This window comes from Oryctolagus cuniculus, chromosome 14 (genome assembly GCF_051225735.1).
Source record: "Oryctolagus cuniculus isolate XC-2025 breed Fujian yellow rabbit chromosome 14, ASM5122573v1, whole genome shotgun sequence".
Taxonomy (NCBI): domain Eukaryota; kingdom Metazoa; phylum Chordata; class Mammalia; order Lagomorpha; family Leporidae; genus Oryctolagus; species Oryctolagus cuniculus.
In genome coordinates this window covers 2,090,881-2,111,517 of record NC_142880.1, presented here as the reverse complement: position 1 = coordinate 2,111,517, position 20,637 = coordinate 2,090,881, and the positions used below count along the sequence as shown (strand labels likewise).

Here is a 20,637-nt window from a genome sequence, read left to right as displayed (position 1 = left end):
CCTCCTGCAGGTGCTTCCCACAGGTCTCCAGGGCCACACTAACTGCTTCACTTTAGGTGTGGTTTCTTTCTGTCCCCCCGACTTGAGAGCTTCAAGGGCCAGTCTCACTTGGCCTTTCATCCCAAGATACTCACACAGTACGTCAGATCAGGCTCATTTTCAGTAAATGTTTACTGAATTAGTAAGTTGTATTTATTGGTGTGTTTTGGACAATCCATATGTGAAAAATACAGTACAGTTTGCAAGAATACAGTTTATGATAGCACTGAATAAAAGTAGATATTATATTATTTCTCCACATTATTTGTCCCCACCCTACCCTTCAATAAACACACGCGATTCAGTGCCTGTTGTGTCTTACCCACACTTGACATTCCCACCTTCCATCCAGTCTTGGGATCGTTTGGGCATCGGAGTCAAGGCCCCTTGTGGCACTTGGAGGAAAGCTTTTGGTCCTGTAAACAGAATCAAATGTGGTTGGCTCGGGTCTTCCACTTCGCTTTCCCTCTGCAGCTGGAATCTCAGAGTGCCGGCAGCGAGAGGGGCCGGCCTCCTGGGAGGGCACAGTGGAAGGGTGGGGGAGCCGGGCCCACCACCGCCTTGGCAGCTTGTGTTCTGAACAGTACACACCCTTTCTGTGGCAAACTGACTGCCGGCCTGTCAACCTGACTTCGGATTCTAACTTAAAAAAAAAAATAATGCAGTTTTATAATATCCATTGATCACTATTAGAAAATAAAGGGTTTTATAAGAAAAGCAAGTTTTTGTCTGTATTTCTGGGGAATAGTGGTCTTTCTGCTTACTGCTTGTGGAATTCTTAGTGGAAGATTAAGCTTCTGATTATGAAGTGAGTTGGAAGTATGTCGTCGCAAAGATTAAAAATAAGGAAGGAAGCAAGAGGGAGAGTGATGGAGAGGGAGGAGGGTGGGAAGGATCATTATGTCCTTGAAACTGCATGTACAAAATATGTGAAGTCTATTCCTTTATAAATAAATAAAATTTTAAAAGAAAAAAAGAAAGGCAAGTTCGCAGTTGTTTCTTGTTATTACTATACATCATCTAAACAGTGTCATCATTCCATTGTGTTCTTTATTAAAAAGAATCTAATGCTTTTTCAGAAGCATCTTGACCTTTTGGGTAAAGGACTCCGTGTTCTGCACACGCAGTGTGCGCAGATGAAGCTGCTCGTCTGTAAGCGGCTGGAAGGTTCCTCTGGTGGGAGTGCTCACAGCCCTCGCCGCGGAGGTTTCTAAAAGCATAGTTCATTGTAACCGTGTAGTTTGGTTTAAGAAAAAGTGATTGGCACAAAAAAAGATGTATCTCTCTGCAGATAAGTCGCTTTCAGTTTTTCCAAGCCTAATTTCAGCTGTGGTATGTGAGCCAGGGCAGGCCTGTGCACTGTATGCTGGCATGTTCTTTAACTGCAGTTTCACTGCATCCTGTTAAGAAGACTGTTCGCTTATGAGGCACTTAATCAGCTCTGATCATTTTTTCCTTAGTACCAAAGATGATTGCTTCAGTGTCAATATCCAGCCACCTGTTGGAGAACTGCTTTTACCTGTGGCCATGTCAGAGAAAGATTTTAAGAAAGAACAAGGTGAGACATTGCTCCAATCCAGAGACTGGTGTTTCTGACTGGTCTCTTAAGATAAACCATCATCCATACACTACAGTTACCAGTGCACAGTCTGCTGATTTGTTAATGCTGTACACTTAGAGAACAGCTTTAAAGGTGTGTTTGTATTCTTGCCATACCTGAAAGGTGATAAAGCTGTCTTGAAAATAATAAACTGGTTCTTAGCGCTCAGTTCTGAGAGTGAGGTTCTGACACCTGAGTGCTGATGTGGTCAGTGGCGGTGAGGGTGCCAGGACTCGGGGACTGACCAGTGTCCCCCGCCACTCTCGCTGTGGCATTTCTGTGTTTTCATTATAGAGCTCTTTCTCATGTGCTGCTAATGTGTGTTTCCCTGCACACTTTGGAATGCCTTCCCCTTCAAGATAAGAGTCCTCACTGCAGTCTTAGACGGCACGTTGTCAGAATGTGTCAGCCGCATCTCAAAGTGCAGCTCTAAAAGCAGTGTTGATGTCCTCGCACACAACTGAGCACACCTCCCAGTAAAATAAGGGGCTGTTTTTGTGTGGGAATGAGGGGGAATCACACTGACTTCATGCGTGTGAAGGATAACAGTGACAAAACCAGGGCGTATTTGCTATAGTCAGCAGTTTTTAAAACTTTATGTAATTCTAGGGTAATTTTTTTGTCTGGAGGGTGTTATCAAAGATCTCTTGTTGGTGTCACTAAATCATATCTGTCAAGCTTCCTGAAAGTCCTTGGCACATAATGATGCCCGTAGCACACTCCGGAGAGGGGCGTGCTTCTAGCACTTAGTTATCCGAGTGCCAGAGAGGGTTTTGCGATCCACAGTGTCAAAAAGACCTGTTGGAGAAGAATCCCCAAGGAAAATCTCATGCCAGACTATAAGTCAGTAGTGCTCTTTTTTCTTCTGGCCTTATTTAAGTGATAAAAAGAGTAACTAAATCCGTGTTTGCATGTGCTTTTCTCAGAAGTTATTGCTGTAGAAGGAAAGTGCCTTTGTGACTTTATTGTTATCTTGACAAACTGCATTGATTCTTGTATTTGCTGTTCTCGCCCTTTGCTGGCTAAAGCCTGCCTCTGCTTCACACCTGCTCAGCAAGCCCAGGTGAGTGACCACGAGTGACTTCAGCGGCTTTAGCGCTACTATGGTTAGGGCATCGTCCTTGTTTCAAAGTGCAGCTAAAGCAGCCGAGTATCATAAACCCTTTCTCTCCTTCAGCCTTTGTTTAGAATACTTGATATTTCGATCAAATTCCTCGTGCTCGGCTGTGACTGAGGGGTTTTTCGCTGACCAGCCATACAGAACCGTGAGCGCACCAGAGGCGCACTTGGAGAATAGCGGCGGTCCCCCGTGGAGTTGTTGCCAAAATTCCTTTTTCTTCTGCCATTTTACTTCTGTGGTTGTTGATTATTTGTCTGAATAAATCTGGCAGCTGTTTGCTGTGTTTAATAGAGCAGAAAGGCTACTCTGAATAAAGCTATTTGGAAATTTGTGTATATGAAGTATTTGTAAATCCTTGCCAGTCTCTTGGCATTTCTGTATCATTCTCTCTGTCTTCCTGAATTCATTCCTTGATGTGGAACTTGATGCTGGCAAATGGACCGCAGTTTTAGAGAGTCTTTTCAATAGCAGCGTTTTAGTTATAGGTTGCAGCAGGTCTGTTAACAGAGCTCTCAGTTCTCAGCTTCACACGTGCACGTACTTGGAAGTCCTCTGGGAAGAGCTCTGCTCACGGCACAGAGGCACCTGGAGGGCACGAGCGGCAGACCCTAAACTGGAATAAGTCTTTCTTTCTTCACATTTTGTCAGATTTAGGAAGCAAGAACACATTGTTACTCACTAGCTTTAACCTGCTTTTCTGTTTTAAGTGAAATTAATTTACATAATTAATGCCTCATTTCACAGGATGTGTATTTTAAGATTTAGTGTGTACATTAGATGCATTAATTAGACTTTAACTGAAAAAATGATAAATAAGAAATAGGAACATGGTTCTGTTTTGGTTGTAGAGATTACATAATTAAAAATTACAGGATTAAAAGTGGTTATAACATTGTTGCATATTAGTATTTCCTAAAAAGTTTTGTGTCCTGTGTATAGCCTGGTCCTATTCCATTTTCCCAGTTGCATTTGTGGTTCGGTGGCAAAGTGCTTGCTCCCAGGTTGGTAGCCAGAACGCTAAAGGAAACCCTGACTTACCCTGCTGTCTGTCCAGGATGCCTGTGCTGTCTGCACCCTGAGGCTTCCGTCCTTCTGTCTGTCCAGGATGCCTGTGCTGCCCGCACCCTGAGGCTTCCATGGAAGCCTGACTTCTCACTGCTGAGCTCTGAGCCCTGCAAAGTTAGCTAATGGTCTAGCTCTGAGACAACCTCAGTACTATGAATAGTACGGGTCTCTTTTCACTTAAAATGTTTTATTTTGATTTCTTCATTGTTCATTTTAAGAGGCCTAAGCCAGTTATTTATTCCAGGCTGCTTCCTCTTACTCATTTTTTCCTGTGATTTAAACTGCAAATCTAAAACCTTGAAGAATCTTTTGGAATTTTATTTTCCTATTTTGTTTGTCTTACATTTTGGCAGTTAATTATAGATGATTAACCTAAATTAAGTGCTATTCCATGCCTGCACCAAGATTTAGATAAATTCTAACACAGCCACAAATTCTTGGTCTGAGAATTTTTAAATGTTCTCCCAATCTCTACTTGTGTTATGTCTGAGCAGGCTATGAGGTGATTTAAAGTCTTGTTTTTATTGGAGAAAGTTTTAACAATGCTTTGGCATATTTTTCTTTCTTGTTAATTTGAAACTAGCTGATATATTTTCATTTAAAAATATCTGTGATTTAAGAAACCTAAAATGTTTGCTTAATTTTATTATGATTTATGCATCCATCTCATGGGTTCCTAGCTAGCAAGATGCTAATTCTTTAAATGGTCAGACATTTGCTGTTTTCTGGCCCTTAACTACCACAAGCAATCATATTTGATGCCCCTTAATTAGAGCACCTTTTTTCCTCCCAGGTTCTTTTTCCACCTCAGCAATCGAGACAATACATTTGCTTACCATGCTGCTCTCCTAAGTGTTCTTTTGCATGTAAATTAATCTTGATTCAGTTTACACTGTCATGCTGAGTGGTACAAATTGCCTATAACAATAAAACAGCATGAGTTAAAAATAAAGGGGGGTGGGAAGGCAGATTGAATGTGTGCCTTACTTGATAGGATGTTACTTTGCATTATGCCAATACATTAGCTGCCGATAATGAATCTTCTGTTCTGAAAAGCATGGTTTAGTTGATTTTTTTAATTTTACTTCAATGGAGCAGTACCTTGTCTTTTATAGAACAAGTTAGACAAACCATTAATGACAAGAGTGTTAAGGTTAAATATGAAGCAATGCATTCAGTTCTCTGAGTGCTATCCATCTTTCCATTTACAGGAGCTTGACAAAAGTACTGGCTTTGTACAACATTTCCTTTAATTACCTGCTGCGGGAAGCAGGCTTTTAACATAAACATAGTGGCATTCATTTGTTCAGCAGTTGCTCTTGGGTAGCGCCTAATGGAGAAGGTTTAAACCCTAAATGAGTGCAGTGTTCCGTCAGCCGCCGTGCTGCACGTAAAAGCAGCGTCTGACTGCTTGTGTAGTTTTTAAAGCTTCTGCCTAATATTGAAGTTAAACGCTGTAAGACAGAACATGCTGTTCCCGCAGTTTGAAAGTGGATAGTGAGAGCTGCCCCGTGTTAGAAGCGGATAGCTTGGTTTTGCATCTGAGGGCGTAAATCTTTTTACCGTGTTAGGCTTTTGTGCCTTCTTATTGTTCATTGTAAGGATTTTTTTTAACATGACGTTACATTTGCAATAAACAAATTAATGAAGTGTATAAGCCTGAAGGTGTATGGTATTTTGAAAACATGAAATCAGATTTTGCCATTTTCCTAAACTGTTCACATAACAGATGTCTCACAAGCACACTTTTTGGTAGATAATATTAGGTCCTCACGATTTCTATCACAGCTCCAAGTAGATGCTATGTATTGTAATTGTTTTGATTTTTTTTAACCCTGGTACTAAATTTAGATATGTGTTCCAAGTATTTGTTCAGTACTTATTTTGTTCACTGTACATTTTTACCTGAGATGATTATATTTATAAGCACATCTTCTCTTAATTCTGAATGGTTTTGTTCTTGATTTTGCTCGACTTTTGTTCAAAACATTATTTGAAATGCCTTTAAGATTTTCTATTCACAGTCACTTTTTTTCCCCTTTGTTTTCAAACTCTTTACTTCAGAAGTTTCAGTTAGTGTGTTTGCAGGCAGCTGTAGTCATTCACTGGGCAACGCTGTTGCTAGGACTGGCTTAGGCACCTGTGCGTGTTCTAGAACCACACCACCGTCCAGAGCCTTCCGCTCTTGCTGAGGTGCCTGACCTGACACTGGGGCGCTGTGTTAGGTAACCCCGCTGCCCGCTCCAGGATCACTGTGCTCTGTTCTGCTGCAGCATTCGGCCGGGAGAGGCTATTGAATGATAGGAAAAAATCATGATTGTCTGTGTGCACGAGTGGATAAATCTTAAGACGTAAAAGCTGTTCAACTGTTCTTCATAGTGTGTGTAGCCCAGATGAGTATATTGTAAAGGGACTAGAGCTGAAATTCTACCTTGTGAATCTAAACTTTCATCCTCTAGTACTTAATACTGGATTTATTAAATCTTGCCTTTTTTACTGAATTTTTATACATTTTGTTACACTACGAGGATTTTTGAAAATCTTTGAGTAGTTACCGTTTAATTTTATAATTAGCTTGTAACTTTAACTGTAAAGTGGTATTTGGTTGTAACCAGTTTTAAAGTTTGGCCGTGAACTCAAAGCGGTCAGCGCTCTTCCTGAAGAAATGGTGAAAGGGGCCTGCTTTCCTTCTGCAGGCATGCTCACTGGAATGAATGAAACCTCTGCTCTGATCGTCGCCACACCCCAGGATTTCACCCCCTCTGTGATTCTTCAGAAGGTTGTGAATGTCGCCAATGTAGGTGCGGTTCCTTCTGGCCAAGACCATCTGCACAGGTAGGTTCGCTAACACAAGGCCTGTGTAGAAATCAAGAATTTCCAGTTCATTGTTCTCTCTGGAAACAGTATGCTCTAAATACAAGTGCACCTCCCCTTTGTCTGGTCGGGGTATTTGGTTGACGATTTTGGGTTAAAGCCCTCTTCCCCCATTTCATGGCATCTTGACGGTGCTTATTCTGGTGTGGCCGTTCATGAAGGATGCACAGTACAGCCTCGTTGTACGGTAGTTTAGTAATTTGCCGAGATACCTTTCATGAGGTGGTTGAGAACTTACCTCGTTTCTCCAGTGCCGTGGATTTCTGAGACGAGCGGTCTCATGAAGCGGTGACATTGGACTTTCCGGCTGGAAAGGGGGACGCTGGGTCTTGCACGGGCCATCTTTGGACAGCAGTCCTCGGGGCTGCTTCTGGGAGCGATACGCAAGGTGGTGCCGAGCGTGCCGTGGGGTTCTCAGCTTAGGGCTGCCGCCACACCAAGCACCTGAAGCATGAGATGCAAGTCATCTGTCCTGAAAGACAGCGGGAAATGTGATTAATATGTTTGCCAGTGGCTTTAAATGAAAGTGAAGACAAAAATAATTCTCCCTACCCCAAGGTGTGCCGTTGCTGTGCAGTCCTCTGAAAGCATAGCGCCCGTCACAAGCCATCGCGTGGCGTATTTCTGCCTTGACATCACCTGCATGCGCAGTGCCCTTCCCTGCGCAATTGTTAATCATAGAAGATAGATTTAGAATCAACGGGAAGGTCTTCAGACCTTTGGAAAAAAATTTTTTTTTTCAGTTAGCACAAAAGCAGGACAGGTTCCGTATTAAGAAGGGCTAAAGGTGACAAGGGTTTTCAGCCATCACTGGGCGTGATACTGTTGGGCCAGCTCAGCTGTCTCCTTATGGGCTTCATGGGAAATGGGGGTTGAGATGCCGCGCGTCTGGGAGGACACAGGCGTGGCATCGAAGAGCTGCTCGGCCGGCAGTTGGCCGCGTCCTGCTGATCGTGACAAGGCTAGTCAGAGTACGTCCTGCCAGGATTTAAGAAAGAGGGCGGTTCCTTGAGTTAGCTTCTCAAAAGGTCTCTTCATTTCTTAGTTATGACAAGCTTTGTTTTTCTCAAGTGGATGGCCGTAAAGCAGCAGCGTGGACGTGAGGTCATCGTGTCTGACGGTCCGTGTTCATTGGAAAGAGTGACTAGAGACTTCAGTGAAACAAGCACCTCCCTTCTGGGTTTTCCTCTGTGAATTGTTTCTGCTTTACATCCCAATTCTTACTTTCTTGGGTGTGGTTTTTCTTTTATTTGTGAGAACCTTGAAATTACTAAACTACCGAAATGTAGTGTGTCAACCCTAACTTATAATCAGGATGAAACTGTACCTGTTCAAGATGCCTGTGGTACCTGTACCCTGCAGACTTGTCGTCGTGAGTTCTTGTATATTGTACAAACGACGTAAGGTCACCATTGCTTATTTAGAGCTTCTAGTTACTTTTTGTTTTCTGAGTGGGCTTTTGCTCTTAATTTTCCTAAGGGCAATAGCAGACTTGCACATTTCAGGAAAAAAGATCAACTTCTCAGAGGCAGCTAACAGGACAGCTGTATTCCCTTGGGAAACAGGCTGAGAAAAGATGCCCAGCACCATGGGGTATACTTGTAAGGCATAGTTTGCCTTGAATTTGCCTTTTCAATTGATTTAGATTAAAATTCCAGGCAATTCATTCCCCATGCTGGAACCAGGGAGATACACAAGTAGGAACTATTTTTATAGTTGCCTGTGGGAGGCAGAGGCCGCATGCAAACTCATGCTGAATGTTCCTGCTCTTCCTGTCAGCTGCAGCTGAGGGAGGCACCAGGCCACTGCAGCGTACAGAGCGGGCGACACACCTGTCATGCTCGGGCACAGAGCGGGCGACACACCTGTGACGCTCAGGTACAGAGCGGGCGACACACCTGTCATGCTCGGGTACAGAGCGGGCGACACACCTGTGACACTCGGGTACAGAGCGGGCGACACACCTGTCCTGCTCGGGCACAGAGCGGGAGACACACCTGTGACGCTCAGGTACAGAGCGGGAGACACACCTGTCATGCTCGGGCACAGAGCGGGTGACACACCTGTGACGCTCGGGTACAGAGCGGGTGACACACCTGTCATACTCGGGTATAGAGCGGGCGACACACCTGTGACGCTCAGGTACAGAGCGGGCGACACACCTGTCATACTCGGGCACAGAGCGGGCGACACACCTGTCATGCTCGGGTACAGAGCGGGCGACACACCTGTGACGCTCAGGTACAGAGCGGGCGACACACCTGTGACGCTCGGGTACAGAGCGGGCGACACACCTGTCATGCTCAGGTACAGAGCGGGCGACACACCTGTCATGCTCGGGTACAGAGCGGGCGACACACCTGTCATGCTCGGGCACAGAGCGGGTGACACACCTGTGACGCTCGGGTACAGAGCGGGTGACACACCTGTCATGCTCGGGTACAGAGCAGGTGACACACCTGTGACGCTCAGGTACAGAGCGGGCGACACACCTGTCATACTCGGGCACAGAGCGGGCGACACACCTGTCATGCTCGGGTACAGAGCGGGCGACACACCTGTGACGCTCAGGTACAGAGCGGGCGACACACCTGTGACGCTCGGGTACAGAGCGGGCGACACACCTGTCATGCTCGGGTACAGAGCGGGCGACACACCTGTCATGCTCGGGTACAGAGCGGGCGACACACCTGTCATGCTCGGGTACAGAGCGGGCGACACACCTGTCATGCTCGGGCACAGAGCGGGTGACACACCTGTCATGCTCGGGTACAGAGCAGGTGACACACCTGTGACGCTCAGGTACAGAGCGGGCGACACACCTGTCATACTCGGGTACAGAGCGGGCGACACACCTGTCATGCTCGGGTACAGAGCGGGCGACACACCTGTGACACTCGGGTACAGAGCGGGCGACACACCTGTCATGCTCGGGTACAGAGTGGGCGACACACCTGTCATGCTCAGGTACAGAGCAGGCGACACACCTGTCACGCTCGGGTACAGAGTGGGCGGGCGACACACCTGTCATGCTCGGGTACAGAGCGGGCGACACACCTGTCATACTCGGGTATAGAGCGGGCGACACACCTGTGACGCTCAGGTACAGAGCAGGCGACACACCTGTCACGCTTGGGTACAGAGCGGGCGACACACCTGTCATGCTCGGGTACAGAGCGGGCGACACACCTGTCATACTCGGGTACAGAGCGGGCGACACACCTGTGACACTCGGGTACAGAGCGGGCGACACACCTGTCATGCTCGGGCACAGAGCGGGCGACACACCTGTGACGCTCAGGTACAGAGCGGGCGACACACCTGTCATGCTCGGGTACAGAGCGGGCGACACACCTGTCATACTCGGGTACAGAGCGGGCGACACACCTGTCCTGCTCGGGCACAGAGCGGGAGACACACCTGTGACGCTCGGGTACAGAGCGGGTGACACACCTGTGACACTCGGGTACAGAGCGGGCGACACACCTGTCATGCTCGGGTACAGAGCGGGCGACACACCTGTGATGCTGCCTCTCAAGTCCTACCATATTTAACTGAAAATATTTTACATTTGCTTTCACAGCTAACATATGACTGTAGTCATGTTCTAAATTTCAGAAAACTTCAGGTAATAAAGATTTAAAGTTGCTTGTATTTTACACATACAAACTGACACAACTGACACACATTCTGCCAATCTTGTATGCTCACAGCAATTAAAACAAAAATAAAAACTAATGCTAAAATATATACCATTTAAAATAAAATAGCAAATATTGTTCGCCTTAGAATAATAAACAGTTTACCATTTTAGTGAGATGCATTGGTGTCTTGAGCTGGAGTTCAAGTCTGTTACCCTGTGGGATTGATGAGTTTCCCTACAGCTGAGCACGTAGTGCTGGTTAGTGACGAAAACTGCTCTCCCTGTGAGATCCCTGATGACTCCCTTGGTTCTGCCTCGAGAGCCGCTCTTGGGAGTTTTTGAGGAGCAGCATCAAAGCCACACTGCTGCTGGCTTCGAGTAAAGGTTGTCAGTTTGGAATTTTTTTAAACTTTGATTATTGGTACTTTAAAAGGTTAACATTTTCGGTGTGATAAATTGCTCTTGACTAGCCTGTATTCTATGTCATTTTTCAGGATCTTTTCTTACAGGAATTTTAGTAAGTGCTAGTATATTTTAAGTGTTTAATGAGTGAAGTTCCTATTGCATGGTTTAAACTAATTTAGTCATGTTACTTTTTTTTTTAAAGATTTATTTATTTATTTGAAAGTCAGAGTTACACAGAGAGAGAAGGAGAAGCAGAGAGAGAGAGAGAGAGAAGAGAGAGAGAGGTCTTCTACAGGTTCACTCCCCAGTTGACTGCAACAGCCAGAGCTGTGCTGATCCGAAGCCAGGAGCCAGGAGCTTCTTCCAGGTCTCCCACGTGGGTGCAGGGGCCCAAGGACTTGGGCTGACTTCCACTGCTTTCCCAGGCCATAAGCAGAGAGCTGGATAGGAAGTGCAGCAGCCAGGACTTGAGCCAGCACCCATATGGGATGCTGGCGCTGCAGGTGGTGGCTTTACCCACTGTGCCACAGTGCCGGCCGGCCCCCACATTACATTTCAAAATTTGAGTATCTTTACCTTAAATATCAAGTAAAGAAATACTTAGTACAAGAATTGTCTAACAGAAAGTGAACTTCAGTTAATATGCAGAAGTATGTAGTAGTATAAAGCAGAAATTTTAATTTAGCACGTAGTAGAAAATGGTCCCTGACACATCAGCAGAAAATGTTCCCCATTAAGAAAAAAATCAATTAAAGGAGTACAAGTTTTATAGAATGTACTTCAAATCCCAGGAACATTTCCTATGAAGCTAATACTTGAAGATCCATGGAGAAAGTGTACCTACTGTTAGATTATGTGGCATTGGGTTTTAATGTTCTAAATGAGTGACAGGCTCAGAGAGCCAAAGGACACAGGTTCAGTATCCTGACCTGGCATGCTTGGAACCATGGTGTTTGGGATTTTGGATTTTTAAAAAAATGTTAGCATGTTTGCGTATGTAGAATGAGGTATCTTGGGAATGGGACCAAAGTCTAAAGACAAACTGTATTCATGGTTCACAGCCTGAAGAGAATTTTATGCAGTATTTTTTACATGGTCGTTTTTCTGTTCGGTTATTATTTATAACCCCTGCCTGTGTCCCCACTGAACTAGGGTCTTTTTACGTGAGGCAGTCCTTGACTGTAACCCAGCACTTTATCAGGCTATAGCAGAGAGCGCCATCGGAAGTGGAGCAGCTGGGACTCGAACCGGTGCCCACATGGGATGCCAGCCTGTAGATGGCAGCTTTATGCGCTATGCCACAGCACTGGCCCCTAAAATATTTTTAATCTGTTGCCACAACTGGAAGTTCTAGACTGTTTTGTTTGTTTTTTACATTTTAAAGAAGACAAGAAACCTGACTTCCTTGGGGCAAGGCGCCTGATGAGGACACTGGTCTTCCCCACACAGCAGCCCAGTGGTGCTGAGCCACAGCTGCCTCCGCGCCTCTTGCATCATATCATCTCCCCAGTCAGGTGTCAGTGGACATTTATTACCACTCGTGCCGTTTTAAGTATTTTGGCAGAGGTACACCGCTTAAAAATTAAAAGGGGCAGGCATTGTGCAGAGAGAGCTAAGCTGATGTCTGCAGTGCTGGCATCCCAAACTGGAGCACTGGTTTGAGCCCCAGCCGCTCTGCAAGGCAGCAGGAGATGGCCCAAGTGCTTGGGCCCCAGCTACCACGTGGCAGACTGGAAGAACTTCCCGGCTCCTGGCTTTAGCCTGACCTAACCCTGGCATTTGTGGCCATCTGGGGAGTGAACCAGTGGATAGAGGATCTCTTTCTGTCTCTCTCTCTCTGTGTAGTTCTGTCTTTCAAATAAATAATGTTTCTTTAAAAAGGTAATACTAATTAATTAATACCAATAAAATATATATAAAGGACAAGACAGCAGTGAACCAGCAGATGAATGGATTGGGAAAGGAAAGGTCAGGTTTTAATGTGTTTTAAAGGAGATGGAATCAGGCACAAGTGTGGAATCTGGGTTCTCTAGGGCCAGGAGGACTTTCTTGTGATCTCTGCGAGAAGTTACATGCGGGTTAGGAAGGAGGCTCATGCAGCAGGATAGAAACTGGGTTATTGGTCAGCGCCGTGGCTCACTAGGCTAATCCTCCACCTGTGGCGCCAGCACCTCAGGTTCTAGTCCCAGTTGGGACACCGGGTTCTGTCCCGGTTGCTTCTCTTCCAGTCCAGCTCTCTGCTGTGGCCTGGGAAGGCAGTGGAGGATGGCCCAAGTGCTTTGGTGCTGCACCCGCATAGGAGACCAGGAGGAAGCACCTGGGGGGTGAACCAACGGAAGGAAGACCTCTCTCTCTCCCTCTCTCTCTCTCTCTCTCTCTCGCTAACTCTGCCTGTCAAAACACACACACACACACACACACACACACACACACATAAACTGACCCTATAAAGGGATGTTTGGGAGAGGATAGGATACTGTACCTCTGCTGGCTGTCTCCGCTTTTGCTTTAACTGTTAACTTACCTTCAGTACATGGGTCCTTTCTTCCCGTGTGTCTTAATTAATGCTTTGGGGTTTCTTTTACCCTGTTACTTTTTGACCTGCATGTTTTGAATATATATAGTCTTAGAAGAATAAATGCTTCTACTATTGTAACTTAAGTCCTTAACTATTTGGAAAAATGTGGCACCATGCATGGAACAATGTGTCCATGGCAACTGGGCACTCGGTTTTGTAAGTTACCAATACAAGTAAAGACTGTTTAAAGAACAAGTTGTTTATTTTCTTAAATTTGTATTCATTTCTTTTCACTTCATTTGAAAGACAGAGAGAGACAAAGATCTTCCATCCACTGAGTCTCCCTATATGCTTACAGTAGCTGGTCTTGGCCAGGCCAAAGCCCGGGAGCCTGGAGCTCAGTCCAGGTCTCCGAGAGGGCAGCAGGAACCCAGCACTGGAACCCTCACTGCTGCCTCCTCAGGTGCACCTCAGCAGGAAGCTGGAGTCAGAAGCAGAGCCGGGACTTGAACCTGGGCACTCTGACAGAGGACATGGATGTCCCACGCAGTGTCCTAACCGCCATGACAGCCACCTGCCCCACGTGGTTTTGTTTCTGTGCCTTGAATTCATCCAACCTTTCCTATTGTGTCTATTTTTATATCTTGAAAGGTCTGCAGTATGTAACTTCCTCAGTATTTTCTAAGACCTTTGTGATGCATTTTCCTAGTGCTAGGGTTACAGGCATAAATGGTGTAGTCACTTGTTGGAGTCCAGTATTTCCCTTTCTTCTGTTCTTAGATTGATTAACTCTGGGGTTACTGTTTCTATTTGTCGGTTGTTTTCTTTCTTTTACCCTGGTAACTGTCGAGTCATTTTGCAGGATCATAATGGAAAGTCATTTGTACTTATCAAGTAACATGTAATGTCTTGGTGCCCTGATGCTATCTATACCCACTGATCCTACTGTCAGCCCACCTCATCCACCCTAACACAAAATTTGGTATGAACAGATAAATATCTTTATTTTAAATATAATATAATTAAATATAATATTTATATATTAGAAAGATGTCAGGGATTGCTGGAATACCAGGGATGCTAGGTGTAGTTCTTTTCTACAGTGTGGCAACGTTGGCATCTGGAACAGGACGAGCAGGTGAGGAACCGATGTAGGTCTCTGAGCAGAGCCCTCGCGCCGGTCGGCACTGCCCAGTAGAGGGCAGCACTGTTTCTTTGTCTGCCTAGAGCTCTGCAGGCCCCGGAGCAGCTCCTTTGAAAAGCGAGTGCAGCCCTCGGATGTTTTCACGTCGCAGACACAGCTGAGCGTTTCCTGAGCAGCCAGACTGCGCAGCCCACTAATCTCCGAAGCATTCTGTGTCTAAGCTGTATTTAATTTCACTGTTTGTGAGGGCACATCCTCGAATGCAGTAGTTTGACGAGTGGATATTAACTGTTTTCATATAAAAATGAAAGAAGGGTATTTTGATGGTTTTTTTCTGTGTTCAGAATTGTGTAAAGAATCATAATGGGGTAGGGGTGTGTTTGTTTTCTCTTTTTCTCTTCTTAACACCTAACTTACGTACCCCCACCAAATAAACCAGAAATGCTCTGAAAAAAACGGGATATTTTATGTTGTCTTTGAGGAAGTTCACAGATTATTCGAACGTCTCTTTGTAAAGAAAGAATTCATCATTGACCTGAGAATGTGGAACATGTTTTTTATGCCATCTCTAAAGATTGGAAAGTAGGCCTCAGTTATGATGGTCACTTATTTCTGGCTTTAATGCTTCTATTTGTATGTTAGGGGAAATACTGTTGTTGGTCAGTTTTGTGAAAATATGGGGAAGTACATTGCTTTTAAATTCTTGAAACTTGAATCGTGTATTTTTTCATCATTGATTCAGTAGTATAATAAACTTAACTTTATCATCCTATAGTAAATAAAATAGAATTTTTTTACAACTTAACAAATTCTCTGCCAGTTTAAAATGTGCTATTATATCACCCCAAGATAATATAAGGATTTATAATCCTAAATCCTTTAGAAGATAACACTCCCAATCACCATGCTTTGGTATTGATGTTTAGGGGCTTATTCAAACCAGTATTTCTTACATATAATGATTGTGCGACTTCATTACACATCTGTCAACTTTGGACTAATTATTTTTATACAGCTAGGGCAGGGCACTGCACCCTGTGATCGTCTTTCTTACTAATAGGATTCTGTCTGCTTCAGCAGGCAGTAATTGAAGGCTTCATGTACAGAGCAGAAAAAAAAGTTTTAGCCTGAGCGGGCCATTGTCACAGCTCCTGGTAACCAGTAGAACAGAAAGCACGAGAAAATTGAGCTCAGAATAGAAAAACCAGAAAGCAGGGAGACCATCCAAGAGCAGCAGAATCATGTCTCAGCAGCTGCGTTGGTGTTACATGTCTGATTCTCCGTAAAGAATTTTGTGTTCCCAAATGCCCTGGAGGCTGGTGCAGCCTCCCAGATAAACATGTTGAAGTCATGTTGTGTTCTTAACATTGTAATTGCTGCAACAGTTGAGTTGTAGGATTCCTTTCCTTCTAACAAAATCTGTAGCCAGTTTCTCAGATCAGAAAAAGCATGGTTTAGGCACAATGAGGGAGTGAATTTGTGTATTATGGGTAACATATTTGTTCAATTTTCTTGTTATTTGCCTATTCTCATAATTCTGACATGAGTTAAGGCAAAACAACTTTTTGAGAAGATTGAAACATTTTTTCATTTAGCTTTAGCAACCTGCTTCTGTTCTTTTTCTTAAATCTTAAGAATTCTTACAGGCCTCAAAGATTAAATATCAGTTGCTAGAGATAACAGAGAAAAAGATATTAATAAGATGAAATGCAGATATATCCAAACAGTTATACCTTCTCAGTTGGTGATTACAAACAACCAGTGCCTGGTGATAGAATGAAATGAAAAATTATGAAAAATACCTAGATGGTATCCTTTTAATGACCTGGAGCCCGCCGTACACAGGCAATACATCTTGAACTGTCATCCCGCGTACTCGCTCTCATCTGTGGCGTTACTGCTTTCCGAGGTTGACTGGCCTCCTCGTAGTCGCTCCCTGTGTCACAGCTCCATTCAAAAAAGGTTCATATTGCTGGGGACTCTTGAGGGAATACAGGTTGCTGATATTTAAAAATTCTTAGGTCTTTAAAGATAAGAATTACAACAGGGACTCAATTCAAGATGCTCTGAATTGCATAATACAAAGTCAAGTACCCAGTTTTTGAAGGGGAAGATCTTCCTCCTTCAAGTAGGAACAATAGACTCTACACACATTAGATAGATGGGAAGACCCCGAAAAAAGCTGCTGCTCGGGGTGCGTGTTCGTCTACACTCACAGAGTGTGTGGGACTCAGTCCGAACGCTGGGCCTGAGCCCCTGCTCGCCTGTGCACTCGCTGCATGTCTCTGGGCAAGTGCACGGACTTCTCAAGAGGCCTCAGTGTCCACATCCCAGGGAGCTGCCCAAGGGAGCAGATGAAGCCAGGAAGTGAGAACCCACTGTCCGAGTGGTGTGAGCATGAGGGAAGCGCAGGCAGTCGGGTCAGCCATGAAGTTTAGGAGGTAAGTGACCAAGCTGACCTTGCAGCCAGCGCTTCCTGCGTCCGGCAGCGCTTCCTGCGTCCGGCAGCTAGCTGCTACTCGCTGGGACTCTCCTCACCATCTACACGTGTGTTACGCGTCCGGCAGCTAGCTGCTACTCGCTGGGACTCCCCTCACCATCTACACGTGTGTTACGCCATAGCCTGTTGGGGAGCTGATGATTAGATTTGGGAGGGTGGACCAAAACAAACTAGCATTATCATGCTGTGTTCCAATTAAATGCATCCTTCCTGGCCTGCGAAATCAGAGTGTCGTAACGGCTGATCTTCTGTTCTTCTGCTTTAAAGCACTGCTCCTACCATGGGTGCCCGTTAGAATAGACCTGGTGAAAAGCAGTTGCTTGGATAGCAGCTAGCAGACTGTTGCCAGGGCGATGCGGTGAGCGCTTCCCACTGCAGCGCGAGCACGGCCTCTTTTCCGCGGAGTGCTGAGGATTTTGTCGTAATCGGATTTCAGAAACGTGTACGAGGCATTCGTTGTAATCCTGGTAAAGGTGCTGACACCAAAACTGACATCTGTGTGCCAAGTCTGTATGACTGTAACATTGACTCCAAGTTTTTAATAGAGACAAAATGGGCCTGAGATTCAAACCACAGTGCTTTTGTGTTGCTATTCAGACATAATCTGCCTCTGTGGTCCCAAGGCACAAGTGTTAAGTAAATAAAGGGACTAATAACACTGTTGTTGACACAATTATAACCCTATCAGGAGTAGGCACCCCTGTTGAAATATCTGTTGAATGAGTTACTGGCGTGATAACCACATCTGTGGGGAAAGTTACATATATGAGTGGAGAGACAGTCTTTTGTGTCTTTTGGTGACATGGATTAACAGAAATAATAGCAATAGCTTTATCCCGTGAAGCCAAAAAGCCTTAAAAATCCAGACAAAAGAAACGCAGACGCCTGGGAGGGGCGCCGGGAGAGGGCGTGAGTGGGAGCCGGCGGCCTCTGTGCCCCCTGCTCGCCGAGCGCGGGTGCAGGGGCCCAGTCCCTGGCCTCGGGTGTGCAACTGAGAAGCGGGCGGATACGTACGTTAGAAGCCTTATAAAAGCTTCCCTGGAAACACTGCCGTGATTGGTGTTCCTAAAAGGGCTGCTTAAGTTGCTCCTGTCAGGAGAGGAACTGCGGGGCAGATACTTGGAGTGTCCAGCGTGTTTGGAGACAGCACAGGTAAATAACCAGGAGGCTTTCTGACACACTGTGTCAACAGCCCGCTCGCGTTTGGAAACACCACTTGCAGGTGTTGACGGTATTTTCAATTTAGTTAAATTGGCATATTTATTTTGCTTTTCATGCGTTATTCTGATTATTGTTCGAAAACTGCTTTTCATGATCCTGTTTAGGCCAAAAATGGCTGTTAGGGTTCCAAAAAATGAAACTAATACATTATGAGATCTTGGTGTCATTTTAAAAACAACTGAAAAAAGAAATTACTTTTCATTTGAAGAGAATCTGCTTCCTGCTGAAGTGGCTAATATTTTAATTAAGTCAGGAGTGAAGTTTTCCTGAGTGCCTCCTGATAAACTCGCTCCTTTATGTTGATGGTAATTAAACAGATCCCTGAGGACACGTGGGCTGTGTGCGCGGCCCACGCTGATCGGCAGACACGAGACACTGACCAGTTGGTTTGCTCTTGAACAGTCCGCAGCGTGCTGTCAGCACGGCAGGTTCATTTCTAGGCATTGTGAGCCGTTGTCAGGGCTAACGGGGTGCCATTGTGGCTGAAGATGTCGCGCAAATTGAGGCAGATGGCTCAGATTCAGACACGTGTCGCACAGAAAGGGGAAAGGGGATCGGCCCTGCAAAGTGGGGTCACGGCAGGTCACAGACCTGCTCCACACTTGTTAGTGTTTTCAAAAGCTCCTGTGGGCAACTTTGTTTTTCTCCAGTCATCCCTGCAGCCAGCCTGCCTCCCCCACACATGTGTGGGACACGCTCCATGTGGGGACAGAGGCCCCCGGGTCCCAGTCCTCTTCCTGCGGCCTCATGCAGAATGAATTAGCAGGATTGACAGAAGTTCACTGTGCCTCCAACGGCTCCTCAGTGAATTGCAGTGCTTAAAAGGCTAGTTTTGCTTTTAACTCCATGTAATTAGTGGGTTCTTCGTGTCTTGGAATTTAGTAATAGAGCCGTGGACCTCGGATTACCTCTGTTATATTCTGAACATTCAAAAAAGAAAGAAACAGCAAAGTGTGAGGTGGCACTTGGCTGTCACGTGGTTTTGTTTCATGTCATCATTAACATTAGAGATTGAATTTGATTATTTTTACATGAGTGAATTCATGGAGACTTAGTAAGAATTTTATCATGTACATAAAATTATCTAACTTCTTGCATAATCATTTTTAGATATGAGGAATTAAATTTTCAAGCTCTTTGAGAAGGTACCATTTCTTAACATGTTTTTAAAATAAAAATATAATGGCTTATTTTAAATGGGCCTGTGCATGGTAAGTATTAAATATCAAATGAGTGAGTGACTTCCAAATGTATCATAGTAGGGAGTTACTCATGTGCTTCTCCTGTTCAAACTAATAAGTAAAATAGAGCTCCGTTTCCTGTTTTGTTTTAAAGATGCGCTACAATTACCTGCTTTTGGCAAACATGGGCTGGGCAGTTTATTGATTTTTTTTTTCCAGAAGGATGTTTGGCTTTGGGTTTTTGGCAGTAGGGAGCCTGCACTAAATTATTCCATTTGAGAAAAGCAGTTCTTGCAGATCCATTTGAATGTATGCCGTCTGCCCTCTTCTCCTCTCGAGATACAAGGTCTCAGTCTCTCTCTTTTGCAGGTTTGCAGCTAGAACTGTGCACAGTGGGTCACTGATGCTGGTCACGGTGGAGCTGAAGGAAGGCTCTACAGCCCAGCTCATCATCAACACCGAGAAAACTGTGATTGGCTCTGTGCTGCTGCGGGAGCTGAAGCCTGTCCTGTCCCAGGGGTGACTGCTTACATCTGGACTTCAGAGGCTGGCACACAACAAAAGTGCCTGGCATCCACTGCTGCCGCCTTTCATTTATAATAATAGCCCTTCCATCTGGCAGTGGGGGGGCAGGCGCTCCCACATCCTCGTCTCCTGCTGTAGAATGCTAGTGTGTATCTATCATGTATGCGTCTCCTGCTGTAGAATGCTAGTGTGTATCTATCATGTATGCGACTCTCCCCTTCCGCCTTGCTAACCAAAGAACATATACTTCACTGTCAGTTATCTCAGCTCTGGAGCCCACGTGCGTTCTCTCTGTCCTGCGCCTCCTTTCGGCCTCTCCCTCCTCTTTCTCTTCGACGATGATGGACACGAATTGGATGTTCAAAGTTCATTGGAAACCATCTTCCCTTCAGCAGGAAGCAAACATTAGCGAAGAAGGAGTCTCAGGGCCTCGGCGGGGCATGGGAGGCCGGCACCCCACCCCTTTAGAATTAAATGCAGAAGCTCGGTCTTTGCAATTGCCTTGTATTGTGATTGGTTATTGATAACGATCATCATGAAATTATCTCTGAAAAACAAGATAAATAAAGGAGCATATGAGTAACACTTGCCTTTGCATTTTCAATGAGAAGAACTCTGTAATCCTGGAGTCCATATGCTGAGGTTTCTTTGTTCTCAAGTAAATATTTCAAGTGTGACATTACGCACAGATGCAGTGAGGTTTAATTAGCGAAAGAAAACCCACCTTCCAGCAGGTAAGTTTTCTAGTTGCGTTGTGGTGAAGTCCAGGGAAAGGCACCGCTTCTCTCACGCGCTTTCCAGC

The 20,637-nt window shown here is 45.1% G+C and overlaps 1 protein-coding gene across 11 annotated transcripts in view; it reads left to right on the top strand.

Moving 5' to 3' along the window:
• AP3B1 (adaptor related protein complex 3 subunit beta 1) overlaps positions 1 to 20,418 on the top strand; it is a 269,201-nt gene extending 248,783 nt beyond the window's left edge. For 8 of the 11 annotated variants that reach the window (XM_070056312.2, XM_051837574.3, XM_051837573.3 and 5 more), the window contains 3 exons: positions 1,500 to 1,597; positions 6,521 to 6,659; positions 19,680 to 20,418. In XM_070056312.2, the coding sequence (XP_069912413.1) occupies positions 1,500 to 1,597; positions 6,521 to 6,659; positions 19,680 to 19,833 (391 nt within the window). In that variant the 3' untranslated portion in view covers positions 19,834 to 20,418. Of the gene's footprint in view, positions 1 to 1,499; positions 1,598 to 2,667; positions 2,703 to 6,520; positions 6,660 to 19,679 lie in introns of all 11 variants that reach the window. The other 3 variants (XM_089312901.1, XM_089312900.1, XR_016220329.1) reach the window with 2 other exon arrangements.
• The last annotated feature ends 219 nt before the right edge of the window (positions 20,419 to 20,637 follow it).